Consider the following 15,433-nt stretch of genomic DNA (forward strand, 5'->3'; position numbering starts at 1 on the left):
CTTATTAGCCTGTGCGGAGTGCACAGGCTAATCTAAGAGGATATTTCACGCACATGCATTAAGCCCAAAGTTACTCACTGGAGTTCTGTGTAGCGCTGCTGGCTCCCTGCCCGGTCTGGGTCTGAGTGGCAGACTCGTTCCTGGGTGGGACGCCCGGGCGATATGAGAAGCTCATTGAACCCATGGTGCCAGCCCTGACCCCAGGAGGCAGTGGGCCCGGAGGACCAAACATTACCCCAGGCATCTGTATCTCCATTCTGGGCACGCCACGCCCTACCCCAGGCATCTGTATCTGCATTCTGGGCACGCCCACCTGCACGTTGGCTTGACCTGAAAATGGTTTTTGTTTTTCATGTTATAAAATAATGCGGTAAATGTCTTCAAAATTAGCCTAAGCATATTGCGCAGACTAAAAAAAGACGACACTTGAAGCACATACATTTAACTCAATAAATAAATAAATTAATCAATAAATAAATAAATCACCTAATCAATCCTTTAAAATAAAACAATCACTCCATTAATTACTAAATGTACTAGAACTTGTGACAGCAGTTGCAAATACCCTCAAACACTAGTGTTTTTCCCAGGCCATTTTTGTGTGGCACTGCGCCACACCACCCTTCTTGAGCGCCACTCTGCCCTTTTCAAATGCAAAAGCCACCATGGGCCCTTATTGATAACATCTTACTTGCCCCTTAAATAAACTTCAAAGCGGTCTAGTATTAGAGAATGGCCCCAAGGCAGTGAAGATTTGCGTGGTTGTGAATTAGTCATGCGTAAATAACACGGCGTCAATATCTGTCGATAATTCCAATGGCTTTGATATACCAACCACACTAATCAGTCCGAAATGTGTACTCAACATAAAATCGTGGACAGTTACCTAGGAGATTATTGATGAAAACGAGAGTAATCCTGGTGGAAATTGTGCATTTCATCGTTATGGTGTTTTATATAATTAATAAATGAAACAATTTTTGTATCATATATACTCATTAAACAAAATGCGAGTCACATATGAGGCAGACATATTCAATTTTAAGTTGCTATGTGCACCTGTCGCTTACATAATTTTAACGAGATGGCGGACAATACAGGAAATAAATTGTGACTCTTGGCAAAATGGCAAATAACGATCAAATTAACAATGGCGATTATACATTTAGAAGGTATTAATGAAAATTAATGCCTGTGATAATCAATGATGCATGGATAGATAGATAGATTTATTTCGGCATAGGAAGCATATACACAGTTCACAACATAACATAGAATAAAATAATAAGCAATTATTAAAAACTATATCATGTACAATAAACTATGACATGCTCACCAAACCAAGGATAACACAAAAAAGAGCAAGCCCTTATTTCCATTGTGGTCCTTATTATTGGTGGCATGACAAAAAGAGGCAGACCTTAAACATAACTATGTTGACCTTAAACATAACTATGTTCATAGTAAAATAATTATTCAATGAAATAAAAAATATATATCACCGTTCAAAAGAGATCAAACTAATTATCACAGTAGTGCTCAGAAAATATGACAGGAGCTGGAAACTAAGATCAATTGATAATGTTATCAATTACTGCAACACATAGATATTTTGACAGTTGTAATTTGATGATATGAGGTATCATGAATTATCTAAATTAAATATATTGCTAAAATGTATGTTATGAAGTATGAACTAATAATTATTAAAAATAAAAACCTAAGATGAAGCAAAGACCTATTATATCTATAGGTCTTTGGATGAAGTTAATATCTGCTTATTAAAAGTGAAAAGATACACATATATAAAAAATTAAATAATTATTAATCTAAATGACTTTTAATGGCAACCTTAAAGCCTTCTAACCTGTTGACCTCTGTGAGTGACTCAGGTAAAGAGTTCCAGAGTTTAATGCTGTTAAAAGAAAAGGATTCGGAACCATGACATTTGACAAGTTTTAGATAAAAACAACATATTTACTCAATGGATATATGTCGCAGAAACAAGTGATTGTAAATTAGAGTTCAGTTTACTCGCACAGTTAAAATATCTGTCAAGATTATCGTAAGAAAAAGGGATGAGACAAACATGGTTTTGATTATATGTTAATGGATCTGTGTATAATCAGATTTGTATGCATATATTGATTTATTATGTTTGTCATGCTATACAGTTTACTGAAACAACATGGAACTAAAATGGAAAGCATTGCAAGGTAAATATATTAATAATAATAAAAATATTTAATTAAATACATAAATTACCATTAAATGTGCTTGTTTATATTTTTTCCCCACAACTGCCTCTGATGCGATTAAATGTTTCTCCCAAAACCAGGTATTCACAGAACGTTTTGCCCTTTTTTGCCTAAACTGCACGTTAAAATGCCCATTTTGAATCCTGGGAAAACACTAGACACGATAGGAAATAATATGCAGTAAGTTGAAACAATATTTTAAACCAAAGGCCTTGTGGTTTCAGTGGAAAAGACTTTGAAATTATTTTTTCAATACATGTCAAAACAATTATTGGAACCACTGTGTGTATTGGATATTATGTTACTGCATTTTATGATGTAAAATGCACACAGTGTTTCAATTTAAGTTTTTTTTACAAAAACTGTTTGAAGTTCGATCAAGTTGAAAACACACTCTAAATACATCATTTTACTGCACTAAAAACAGTTTATTTATATTGTGTTTGTGTAGGTTTTCAGCCCTTTAAATCTCCACCTAAAGGAAATGAATTTGATTTCTGTAAAAAAGCTAGCCAAACTATTATTCATTAGATACTTGAACCCATGGTTTATTACAATAAAGAAATCCACACAGACTGCATGCACACACATGCGGACGGCGGACACGACGACGGACACAACAAGCTGGCTATGACAATACCTCGGTTTTCTCCGAAAACAGCTGAGCTAATAAATCCCTAGATCCCTTCATCAAAATTAAGTGTCATACAGCTATGTACAACTACCTTAAAACCAAAACATAAGGAAATACTTAACAAAAGAAGCAACAGAAATACTTGTTTTGTCTTTGGTAATATCCCATCTGGATTACTGTAATCTGATCTTGTATGGAACAGCTCAATGCGAAATAAACAAAATGCAACGTATCCAAAACATGTGTGCCAAATTGGTACTCGGCCGATAGCAAATATGACAGTTCAAAAGATGCTTTATATGAACTTTATTGACTACCAGTAAAGGCAAGGATAACATTCGAATTACTGGCCTTCATGTATAATTGTTCTGTTGGTCACGCGCCAAAATACTTTACAGAACTTTTAAAAGAAAAAGTACCAGCACGTTACCTACAATCTACCGTCTTGTATAACGGATGTTATGATGTGAAACGCACGAAGAGAAAAACATTCTTGGATAGGAGTTTCGGAGTTGTTGGTCTGAAACTGTGGAATGAACTTCCATCAAGCATCCGGACTTCCGCCTCAATAGACATTTTCAAAGGGAATTTGAAAACATTTCTCTTCAGAGACTTTTACAACCTATTTTAATTTGAATACCTGTGATCGAGAAAAAAAATCGAGACTCAGTTGTACGGGCTTATTTGTCACTAGGACTTGGAGGACCAAGAAATTAAAGAATTGTGCCGGCTTCTTTGCTCGAAAAGGATATTTACTGTACAAGTGACTGGTAACCAAGAATCATTAGGGCTTCTTTGCTCAATGATTGAGTTACATTAACCAGCTGCCTTTTAGTCACGCTTAGGCCATCTAGTTGTGTCTTATAGTCACACTGTAATTTTAACCTTCAAGTTGTGTCTTGTAGTCACACTTGGTCAGTCTATTTGTGACTTGTAGTCAAGATAGTTCAAATAAGGTTAAAACCCAAAAGAAGTGTCCTTAAGGGTGACAGGTGACTAAAAGCTGTGGGATCCGACAGCCAGAGTGCAGAAATATCCTTTTACGTATCCTTTTAGTTAATGAAAAACAGTGTCTTTATGTTGCCAAATATTTGCTCATAATATCATTATAATTATTGTTTTAACCCTAGTTATATCAATTTATTACATAATATTTTACTTTTACTGTGTTTTAATAGTGTAGCCGGTATTGTTTTATTGCTTAAGTTTCTTACAGCATCATTATTTATATCACACATATTTAGATCATTAATCCTTTAATTAATGCTGCATAATATTATCAATACCTCTTATTTTTTATCAATTTCATGTACATATATATGTTTTGTACAACGCCATTGAATAACATTATATAAATAGGCGTTTCATCAAATTAGCAAGTTTCAAGATCAATCATTAAATAAATAACTCAATCAATCGAAACTGAAATTAATCAAAATATGAATCAGTCACTTATTAAATCACTCCAATCAATCAAAAAAAGCAATCATCTATTTTCTGAATCAGTCACTTATTAAATCACTCCAATCAATCAAGCAAGCAATCATCTATTTTCTGAATCAGTCACTTATTAAATCACTCCAATCAATCAAGCAATCATCTATTTTCTCAATCGGTCACTCATTAAAGCATTCCAATCAATCAATCAATCATCTATTATCTGTATCAGTCACTTTTTGAATCAATCCAATCAATCAATCATCTAATATCTGAATCAGTCACTTATTAAATCAATCCAATCAATCAATCATCTATTATCTGAATCAGTCACTTATTTTATCAATCCAATCAATTAATCATCTATTATCTGAATCAGTTACTTATTGAATCAATCCAATCAATCAATCATCTATTATCTGAATCTGTCACTTATTAAATCACTCCAATCAATCAAGCAAGCAATCATCTATTTTCTGAATCAGTCACTTATTAAATCACTCCAATCAATCAAGCAAGCAATCATCTATTTTCTAAATCAGTCACTTATTAAATCACTCCAATCAATCAAGCAAGCAATCATCTATTTTCTAAATCAGTCACTTATTAAATCACTCCAATCAATCAAGCAAGCAATCATCTATTTTCTAAATCCTACCTTGTCCCTGCAGACTTTGCTGTATTAGATTCTGCAACATGTTTGCAAAGTCGTTTGGACCCCCCGGGGCAAAGCCTTGACTTTGACCCCCTGGAGTTGACCCCTGACCTGCTGCTGACCCCTGACCCCCTGTAGGGGCTGTTGAGTTCATTGGTGGAACTGCATGAAGAATAAATAATCATAAACTGTGAACAATAACAACAATATATCACATGACTTACACACTTGGTGTTAACATAATTCACTGCTAATGTTTGTAAAAAAAATATTTGGTTGCAGACTGTGAACAATTACAACAATATATCATATCACTTACATTATTTGTTCTCACATGATTGACAGCAGGGTTTGATCATTATTTTTCATTTGAATGGAAAACACTTTTGGTTCTTGGAATTATATTTAATTATTTATATTCATTTCATGACTATCACATTCAAGCAATTTACCACTTAAATCTACTAAATAAGAGAGAAAGAATGGATTTGAAAGTTGTTTAAGGAGTTGAATATTGCGTTTGCAATGTTAACAAAATCTCAATTTTATTTTTGTAAAAAAACTGGTTCCCAATGGAACTTGTACCAAAGGCGATTTCCCCAAATGTAGTTAAACCAAACAGAACATTCAAATATTCTATCCTTTTAAGGTTCAATATTTTGTATTAGAGAGTGGGATACATTATTCAAAAGTATGTTTTTGATTCTTTTACTATAATTTAAGTTCAAAAAATATAAAAAATGAAAAAGCCCAGCCACAGCCTAATGGGATTAGATAACTTAAAGCAATTAGAATACTAAAACAAGAGCACCGCATAACGGGTGCCAACGCTCGGCTGCGAAAGCTTGTCAGATTTTTTTTTTTAGAGGTCACAGTGACCTTGATCTTTGACCTAGTGACCCAAAATTGGGTGTGGCGTGTAGAACTCATCATGGTTCATCTACATATGAAGTTTCAAAGGTGTAGGTGGAAGCACTTTGATTTTAGAGCCTATGTAGAAGTTTTATATTAGAGGTCACAGTGACCTTGACCTTTGACCTAGTGACCCAAAAATGGGTGTGGCCTGTAGAACTCATCAAGGTACATGTACATTTGAAGTTTCAAAGTTGTAGGTGGAAGCTCTTTGATTTCAGAGCAAATGTTAAGGTTTATGTTAAAGTTTTATATTAGAGGTCCCAGTGACCTTGACCTTTGACCTAGTGACCCAAAAAAGGGTGTGACGTGTAGAAATCATAAAGGTGGATATACATATGAAGTTTCAAAGTTGTAGCTGGAAGCACTTTGATTTTACAGCCTATGTTAAGTTTTATATTAGAGGTCACAGTGACCTTGACCTTTGACCTAGTGACGCAAAAATGGGTGTGGCGTGTAGAACTCATGAAGTTTCAAAGTTGTAGGTGGCAACACTTTGATTTTAGAGCCTATGTTAAAGTTTTATATAAGAGGTCACAGTGACCTTGACCTTTGACCTAGTGACCCAAAAATGGGTGTGGCGTGTAGAACTCATCAAGATGCATCTACATATTAAGTTTCAAAGTTGTAGGTGGAAGCACTTTGATTTTAGAGCCAATGTTAAGGTTTTAGCACGACGCCTTCAGCGGACGGCTGACGGCGGACGATGAGCTGGCTTTGACAATACCTTGGGTTTTCTCTGTAAAACAGCCGAGCTAAAAATTACTTAGAAGTTTAAAGAATACAGGCAGAAGGCTTTTGACATGTGAAGGGCTTGTCATTAGACTGACCCACTCACATATTAGTTAAATTAGAAAAAATCAGTTTCTTTGAAAATAATGAAAAATATTAAAAATACTGCCTATGCCAAAGTGCATATGGTCTTAAACCCCATTATGTACAGGCATAAGTTCGTTGTTTTTTTAAAAGTTTTACATTTTCTGAGTTGATATAAAAGCCTGCCACACAATTTTGAGACTATGAACTTCTGTTAATTTTAAGGTCTGTAGTGTTACAGTATAGGATTTCATGTACCCATGTTGGAGGCTTGTCATCCACATAAACAATAGGACATATTACCATCTTATTGGACAGGGTTCTGCATAAAACAGGCAAAGTTATTCATTTTTAACGATAGAAACAAGAGATGTGTTTGTCAGAAACACAATGTTCCCTACTGCGCCACTTTGAAGCCATATATTTGACCTTTGACCTTGAAGGATGACCTTGACCTTTCACCACTCAAAATGTGCAGCTCCATGAGATAAACATGCATGCAAAAAATCAAGTTGCAATCTTCAATATTGCAAAAGTTATGGCCAATGTTAAAGTTTTCGGACAGACGCACAGACTGACAGACGAACTGACGGACAGTTCAACTGCTATATGCCATCCTACCGGGGGCATAAAAAGTGATTTATTTTTGTACTGGACCCTGAAATAAGCCTCCCACACATTTTTGAGAACACACATTCCTGTTAACTTCAAGCTATATTATGAGCCAGTGGAGGATTTGACTTACCCATGTTGGAGGGCATGTCATCCAGATCATCAGACGACACGACTTCAGCCGAGATGCTGTTGACAGTCATACTGTCCGGTCCCATCTCCACAAAAACAAACGGGTTGTCCGGGGTACCGTTACCCTGTACTGGGCCCTGTAAAACAATTGGCTCAACATTAAGTATAAACAATAGGATAGTGCAGTATGTTATTGTTCATGGCCCAAATTACAACAGGCTTCATTTTAAAGAACAAACTATATGATTTAATTTCAATATTTTTATTAATATCACTCTGGTTAGACATATGTGCTTCGTTGTGGATAAAGGGGCCTAGCACATGTGCACAAAGTGTAGTCCCAGGTGGGACATGTGCACAAAGTGTAGTCCCAGGTGGGACATGTGCACAAAGTGTAGTCCCAGGTGGGACATGTGCACAAAGTGTAGTCCCAGGTGGGACATGTGCACATGTGCACAAAGTGTAGTCCCAGATAAAGGGGCCTAGCACATGTGCACAAAGTGTAGTCCCAAATAAAGGGGCCTAGCACATGTGCACAAAGTGTAGTCCCAGATTAGCCTTTGCAGTCTTTACAGGCAAATCAGGGAGGACATTTCCCACCAAAACTGGAAATAAAATTCCCAAAAACTATTTAAAAAAAATAGGTTTGTAAGAAATTTATCCATGTTTCATATTTAAGTGATATCAATCTTTTGAAACCTTGACAGCTTTTACAAGTTTATCTAGACATGTTTCATTTTGTTGTAGTTGGTTGACAATATTTTAGTAAATATAAAAATTCACTTTCATCTTTGCCCAGTTTTCGGAAAATAATGTGTACATGTTGCACTCAATCTTATTTTAAATTCACATGTCCACTGGCTGAGCCTTTTAGCTCCTGCAGCTGCATACCTGCCCTCCCAGCAGGGACTGTATCCCGGCTGACATCTGCTCTTGGATACGTCTAAAGTCATTGTCACTGCTGCCTCCAGCAGGCTGGGTACTGGTAGTGGACTGCTGGCTCCCAGCAGCTGGGGAGGTCTGGGTCCCGGTCCCTGCAGTGCTGAATGGAGGAACCGTGCTGGTTCCTGTGCTGGCTGTGGTTGCAGTCTGTGTTTGGGTACCAGTACCAGCCACTGATATCTGTGGAAAATGAATGCGTTTGATTGCAAATGAGCTGCAATCTAAGAAAACTGGGTTTAATGCATGTGAGTGTTGTCTTATCCTAGATTAACCTGTGCAATCAGTGCCTGATTAGCAAGTGCGGTGTGGTTTGCACAGGCTAATCCGGGACGACACTTGGCGCACACACATTAAGCCCCTTTTTACAGAGTGCAAATAGCATGTTAAATGTTCAATTTACAAAGAAACACAAAAAGTGGATTATGATGATACTAAAATTCTACATAACAAAGAAACAGAAAAGCTTGATAATACTGCATAAATGGAAATAAAAACAAGTTTTGAACAACACAAATATAACTGCCAATACTAATGTCTTAGACAGTTATTAGGCAAGTTTGTGAACACAAAACAACGAAACATGCAGGGCTCAACATTAACCTAAAAACCAACTTGCCCTTCCGGGCAAGTACTTAGAAAATCTACTTGCCCTGAACGTAAAACCACTTGCCCAGACATGAAATATCACATTAACTGTAAACCTCGTATTTTTAAATAAAGATCAAAATGATACACCACGATACCTTTTTTATTTTTGCATATTTAACAAAATGATTACAGCAATTAAAGTCTAAATTAAATGCACTTTGTTCTTTTTTGCACTTGCCCGGGCGGACAACTAGATTATAAAATAACTTGCCCAGACCCAACTTTTACTTGTCAGGGGCAATAGGACAACCGTTACTGTTGAGCCCTGAAGATGTCTCAATTAAGTCTCAAAGTAAGCATATAAACCGGTAACTTAATTTTGTTACTATGCTATGAAACAATGATAGTAAAATTACATAAAAGAAACAGAATATATAACCCAGATGTATGCACTTTACAAATCTGATATTAAAAATAAAACTAATCTAATGATTATGTATTTAGAAGTTACCTGTTTGACTTTGTCTGAAAAGAGATCTGAGTGAGCACACAGAAAGAATCACGTATTAACCCTTTGCATGCTGGGAATTTTTTTGTGTGCTAAAATGTTGTCTGCTGAATTTCTAAAATTAGCATTTTCTTCGATTTTATTTTCAAAGAATACTATCAGAATAGCAAACAGTTTGGATCCTGATGAGACGCCACATTTTGTGGCGTCTCATCTGGATCCAAACTGTTTGCAAAGGCCTTTAAAATTCAGTTCCAGCGCTTAAAGGGTTTCAATTTTAGCCACTATGATACCAACAGGTCTAGTGAACACAGCATGGCTTGCTGAGCTGACAGAGTTCATGTTATACACCAGACTTGTCTTTACAGTAAGTCTGTTCATTATCAGACACATCAGACAGCCATAGCCTCCCAGTTTTAGTTTGAAACTAATGTATTTGTTAAACATTTGAGCCTCGCTTTTTAAAAAGGTTTAATGCATGTGTGTTTAGTGTCATCTCAGATAAGCCTAAGAAGTCTGCACAGGCTAATCATGGACACTTTAAGCCTTAACTGGATTTCCGTTAGGAACATTCTTCCTTTAAATTAAAACATTCGATAAAAGCGGAAAGTGGCGTCCCTGATAAGTCTGTGCAAACTGCACAGGCTAATCTGAGACGACGCTTTACTTACATGCATTTAACCCTTTTTTCATAGAGCTTGGCACATTCTTATTTCACATACAATAGTTAAACCCTTTCCCGCTCAGAAGTAAAGTGAAAGTGGCTTTTGCAACCAGCATAAAACCAGAACAGCCTAGGAGTAACCTTCAAACTGTTCTGGTTTAACCCTTTGCATGCTGGGAAATTTGTCATCTGCTAAAATGTCGTCTGCTGAATTTCTAAAATTAGCATTTTCTTCGAATTTTTTTCCAAGAATACTATCAGAATAGCAAACAGTTTGGATCCAGATGAGACGCCACGTTCTGTGGCGTCTCATCTGGATCCAAACTGTTTGCAAAGGCCTTCAAAATTCGGTTCCAGCGCTGTAAGGATAAATGCTGTTGCTGCTTATCAGTTTCTTAGGATACCAAATGAAGCCTTTAAAATCTCAATCTATAAAAAAAATTGGTCTTTTATTTAATTTTATTTTCTAAGGGACTACAAACGTGTCAAAATGCCCCTCTGAGCGGTAATCAGTCATCAATAGTTTGTCAAAATCTGTCAGCTCCGCAATGCCGTTCTTACAGGCGTAGTAGAGCTGCTAGTGTCTGTGGCAGCTCTTGGTAGCCGTGGCGGTGCAAATTGGCGGCGAATCAGTCTAGGACTGCCCCCAATCTGTATCTGAGCCTACAACATTCATAGCCCTGTCTACAGCATACATACAACCAGACATACCTCGGTCTTCAGCAAACATACTATACATACCAGCCACTTTCTGCAAAATCAGGCTATAATGCATGGTTGTAAAGCGTCATCTTAGATTAGCCTGTGCATTCGGCACAGGTTAATGCGGGAAAATAATTTCTGTGTTTATAGAATTTTTGGTTTATGAAGTCGCTGCTTAACCCAAAGCCAGTTTAGGAAGAAAGTGTTGTCAATGATTCGCCTAAGATGACTGCACAGGCTTATCTGTGATGACGTTTTAGGCAAATGCATTAAGCTTGGTAGTCCAAATGCCAGAATCCATACAACATATGTGTCTTGTTCTGATAAAACTGGGCTTAATTCATGTGCATAAAGTGTCGTCCCAGATTAGCCTGTGCAGTCCGCACAGGCTAATCAGGGACGACACTTTTCGCTTTAACTTGATTTTCGGTAAGAAGGGACTTCCTTCAAACTAAAAATACCATTAAAGCGGAAAGTGTCGTCCCAGATTAGCCTGTGCGGACTGCACAGGCTAATCTGGGACGACACTTTGCGCACATGAATTAAGCCAAGTTTGCTCAGAACAAGACACATATAAAGCCAAAACATTGATGTGTACAAAAGCTAACAACATAATCAATACCTACCAAGGCTTATTGAAGTAGTCTTGCTATGGAAAAACAGGGCTAAATGCATGTGCGGTAATTGTCATCACAGATAAGCCTGTGCAGTCCGCATAGCATAATTAGGGACAACACTTTCTCCTTTAATGAAGCATTTGGTTTATGAAAGTCTCTGCTTTTCCCAAATCCAGTTTAAGTGGATTGTGTCATCCCTGATTAGCCTGTGTGATCTGCACAGGCTAGTATTGGATGACACTTTAGGCACATGCATTAAGCACAGTTTTACCATAGCGATGCTCCATACGACATCTAAGCCCACAAAATATATGTATAAAAGAGCTAAGAACATAACTAATGTGAATGCATAATTGAATATATTATTATGTTCTATGTGCAGAACACTTGACATGTATGCAAGCCAGCAGATGTTCCAACTGATCAAGACAAACTAAAGACAACACCCTATACATCACAAAATAACATAAAAAGGTACCAAGATAAAACAAGAGCACCGCCTTGCGGGTGCAGACCGCTCATCTATTTTTCTTTTTAAAGGTGTAGGGACCTATCTCAATTTCAAACACAAAGGAGGGAGGGGTGGAGTGGAGAGGGGTGTATAGTGTGGGGGTGTGGTCATTTATTACATTATCTTAAACAAGAGCTGTCAGAGGACAGCAAACAAACACACAAACCAACCAACCAACAGACAGACCTTTGACCTAGTGACCCAACAAGAGATGTGTTTGTCAGAAACACAATGCCCCCTACTGCGACGCATTTAAATAAAATTTCTATTTATCATTTGGCTGCTATAGAAATCATCTCCCTTTAAAGGTTATTACTTCCCTTGAATTTTGTCCAATCCAACCGGGGGGTGGGGGGGGGGGACATCACTGACAACCAAGGCCAGTGGTTTAAAAGAGATCATAGCCAGATTTGATCATGTATCTTTGGACATAAGTCCACAGGTATGTAATGAACATCAAAGAAATTATAATTAAATCATTTAAAAAAAACTTTGACAAATCAATTATTTGGGTTATAAATAATCAAAATAATAAATCTGTACAGTAACTGTGAAAAGAACTTCAATTCTTGGTAAGGAAATATATAATATGAGATTTATAATTATATAAATTACTTCCCTTGAAAATAATTGTTTGTAACAAATCTCTATTTTTAGTAGCAAATAATTAAAAGCCACTACCGTGACTGTAGATTCACCACTCAAAATGTGCAACTCTATGAGATACACATGCATGCCAAATATATAAAGTGGCTATGTTCAATATTGAACAATTTTCTCCCTTTTTAAAGCTTATTACTTCCCTTAAAGCTGTATTTTTTACCATAGACCGTAAAGGATGACCTTGACCTTTTACCACAATGTGTTTGTCAAAAATACAATGCCGCCTACTGCGCCGCTTTGATTTATTTAACAAAAATATATACGTGGGCAGGTCAGATAACTATGTCCATTTAAAGCTTATTACTTCCCTTGACTTTGTTTTTTCAACCCTAGACCTTGAAGGATGATGTTCACCTTGAAATTTTACCACTCAAAATGTGCAGCTCCATGAGATACACATGAATGTAAGATATCAAGGTGCTATCTTCAATATTTAACAAGATGGCCTGAAAGGCCTAAAGTCGCTCACCTGAGATAACAAGATATTATTGGGACAAATCTTCTGACCAAGTTTCACGAAGATCGGAAAATAAATGTGGCCTCTAGAGTGTTAACAAGGTTTTACTATAGCCATATTAGGAAAAATGCCCCGCCCCTGGCAGCCATGTTTTTCAACCAACAGGCATCATTTTTGAACTCATCCAAGATATTATCGGGATGCTTCTTCTGACCAAGTTTCATGAAGATCGGACATTAAATGTGGCCTCTAGAGTGTTAACAAGATTTTACTATAGCCATATAAGGAAAAATGCCCCGCCCCTTGGAAGCCATTTTTTTCAAGCAAACATAATTATTTTCTAACTCATCCAGATATCATTGAGACCAATCTTCTGACCATATTTCATAAAGATTGGACAATAAATGTGGCCTCTAGAGTGTTAATAAGGTTTTACTAAAGCCATATATAACCATACAGTAGATTTCGCTTAATTGAATAGCCCATTTGTCACGTCTGAATATTCAATTATCTGTAGTATTTAATTATACGGAATCAGTTATATTTCAAATGTTATCACTAACCGGGTGTACTCCTGGAAATTGTGCTTTTCATGCATAATCAAAACATCGTTTTGACACGTAAGTTAATATTGGAATTAAATATTGAATCCATTATAAATATAATATAAATGTTTTGTTGAATTCCCAAATGAGAATATTAACTGTATAATTAATTGTAATCCAAAACACACTTTCTAGCTTTAAATAAAACGTCCACATTTATTTCCTTTGCCCCAAACAAAAAACTAGCGAAAACTATGCGGCAATGTACAATGTCACGCCATACGGTGCGTGTAATAATTTTTCCCATATTCATTTTATTGCTTACCCAAGGCTTACGCTAGCAACATCTATTGCTCATGTATTGTTCTGGTAAAAAGCACGCGAAAATTAGCCTGGGTGTATATACACTGTTGAAGGAAAACTTTGTAGAGAGGCGAATGCTGTATCTTTGACGTTACGTTGTTTCAGTAGTTTAGTATTGAAACAGAATATGTACTGTGTACTGACTTACCGGAAAATCTGGTCAATGCTGGATTTTATTTTGGTTATTGTTAAAACATGATCAGCAGTGTTAAGACTGCGATGCTTTGAAAAATGTGCGCGTTTTTGACATCATCATGTTTAGATAGGATTTACTGTGACGCAGTTGTGTAGGTTTATATCACAAACTGAGAATATAGTGTAACATTCCATTACCTATTTGCAAACTGTCGAGAGAGACACGTCAACAGTTTGTTTCTAATCAGCAACACACTCTTTAATTGTTTCTAAGCGACAACAAACTGTTACTTGAAGTGTGTTACTCGACAGTTTGCATTCGAAAGTTCGCACCTGACTGCACACCGGAGACTCCAGTGTTTGCATTGTACTTGCTCGCATACTACACCTGTTAGTCACGTGACGCTTGACAGACGCTGCATACATGCATGGTGTGAAATGAAAACAAAGGCAGTCAATTGAGCGTGTCTGTCAAAATCGTCGATACGATGCGTATCCTTGGATATTTATGACATTCTTTGCTGAATTAAAGTGTGGATTATAGTGTGCAATAGAAAATTGGCTATTCAATTAACCGAAATACGCCATATTTCCTATCAGAATATGTGGAGTTTTTACAACGGGAAGAGATGCAAATGGTTTGGTGTTTTCAATTTCGATTCAATTAACCAAATTATTTGATTATCAAATATTCAATTAAGTGTAATCTACTGTATAAGAAAAAATGCCCCGCCCCTGGTGGCCATGTTTTGAAAGCAACAAAACCATCCAAGATATCATTGGGACAAATCTTCAGACCAAGTTTCATGATGATCGGAAAATAAATGTGACCTCTAGAGTGTTAACAAGGTCATACATTTCAATATAATTTAAAACTAGAGCTTTGTCACAAACGTGATGTATACCCCCACATGCTGCATTGACACAGACTATTTTGCATTCTGTCTTCACAACACAAGAGAAGCTAGTTTATGGCGATTTTTAAGAATTATTATGCCATTATCATTTATGGCCATTTTGACCTTCAAACTCTTGAATTCTTTCGCATGACACACCATTCAATGACTGTGAACAAAATTAATGTACAGTCATTTTAAAATCTCACAATAAATGACATAGTTATTGCCCGGACAATATTTTTTATGGCCATTTTTTACCTTTGAACACGAAGTGTGACCTTGACCTGGGAGATATCGGCTTAATTCTTTCGTGTGACACACCGTCCAATGATAAGGAACAAATTATTTTAAAATCTCACAATGAACGACTTAGTTATGGCCCA

At 36.5% G+C, this 15,433-nt stretch overlaps 1 protein-coding gene across 2 annotated transcripts in view; it reads right to left on the minus strand.

The window, feature by feature from the left end:
• Positions 1–15,433, minus strand: part of LOC127837639 (large proline-rich protein BAG6-like) — an 88,894-nt gene that overhangs the window by 42,488 nt on the left and 30,973 nt on the right. Inside the window, exons 12-16 of one of the 2 annotated variants that reach the window (XM_052364874.1) lie at positions 10,720–10,821; positions 8,348–8,578; positions 7,458–7,593; positions 4,988–5,146; positions 79–330 (exon numbers count right to left, since the gene is read on the minus strand). In XM_052364874.1, coding sequence (XP_052220834.1) covers positions 79–330; positions 4,988–5,146; positions 7,458–7,593; positions 8,348–8,578; positions 10,720–10,821 — 880 coding nt within the window. The remainder of the gene's footprint in view (positions 1–78; positions 331–4,987; positions 5,147–7,457; positions 7,594–8,347; positions 8,579–10,719; positions 10,822–15,433) is intronic. The other variant, XM_052364875.1, reaches the window with a different exon arrangement.

The sequence above is a fragment of the Dreissena polymorpha genome, chromosome 7 (assembly GCF_020536995.1).
Source record: "Dreissena polymorpha isolate Duluth1 chromosome 7, UMN_Dpol_1.0, whole genome shotgun sequence".
NCBI classification, from domain to species: domain Eukaryota; kingdom Metazoa; phylum Mollusca; class Bivalvia; order Myida; family Dreissenidae; genus Dreissena; species Dreissena polymorpha.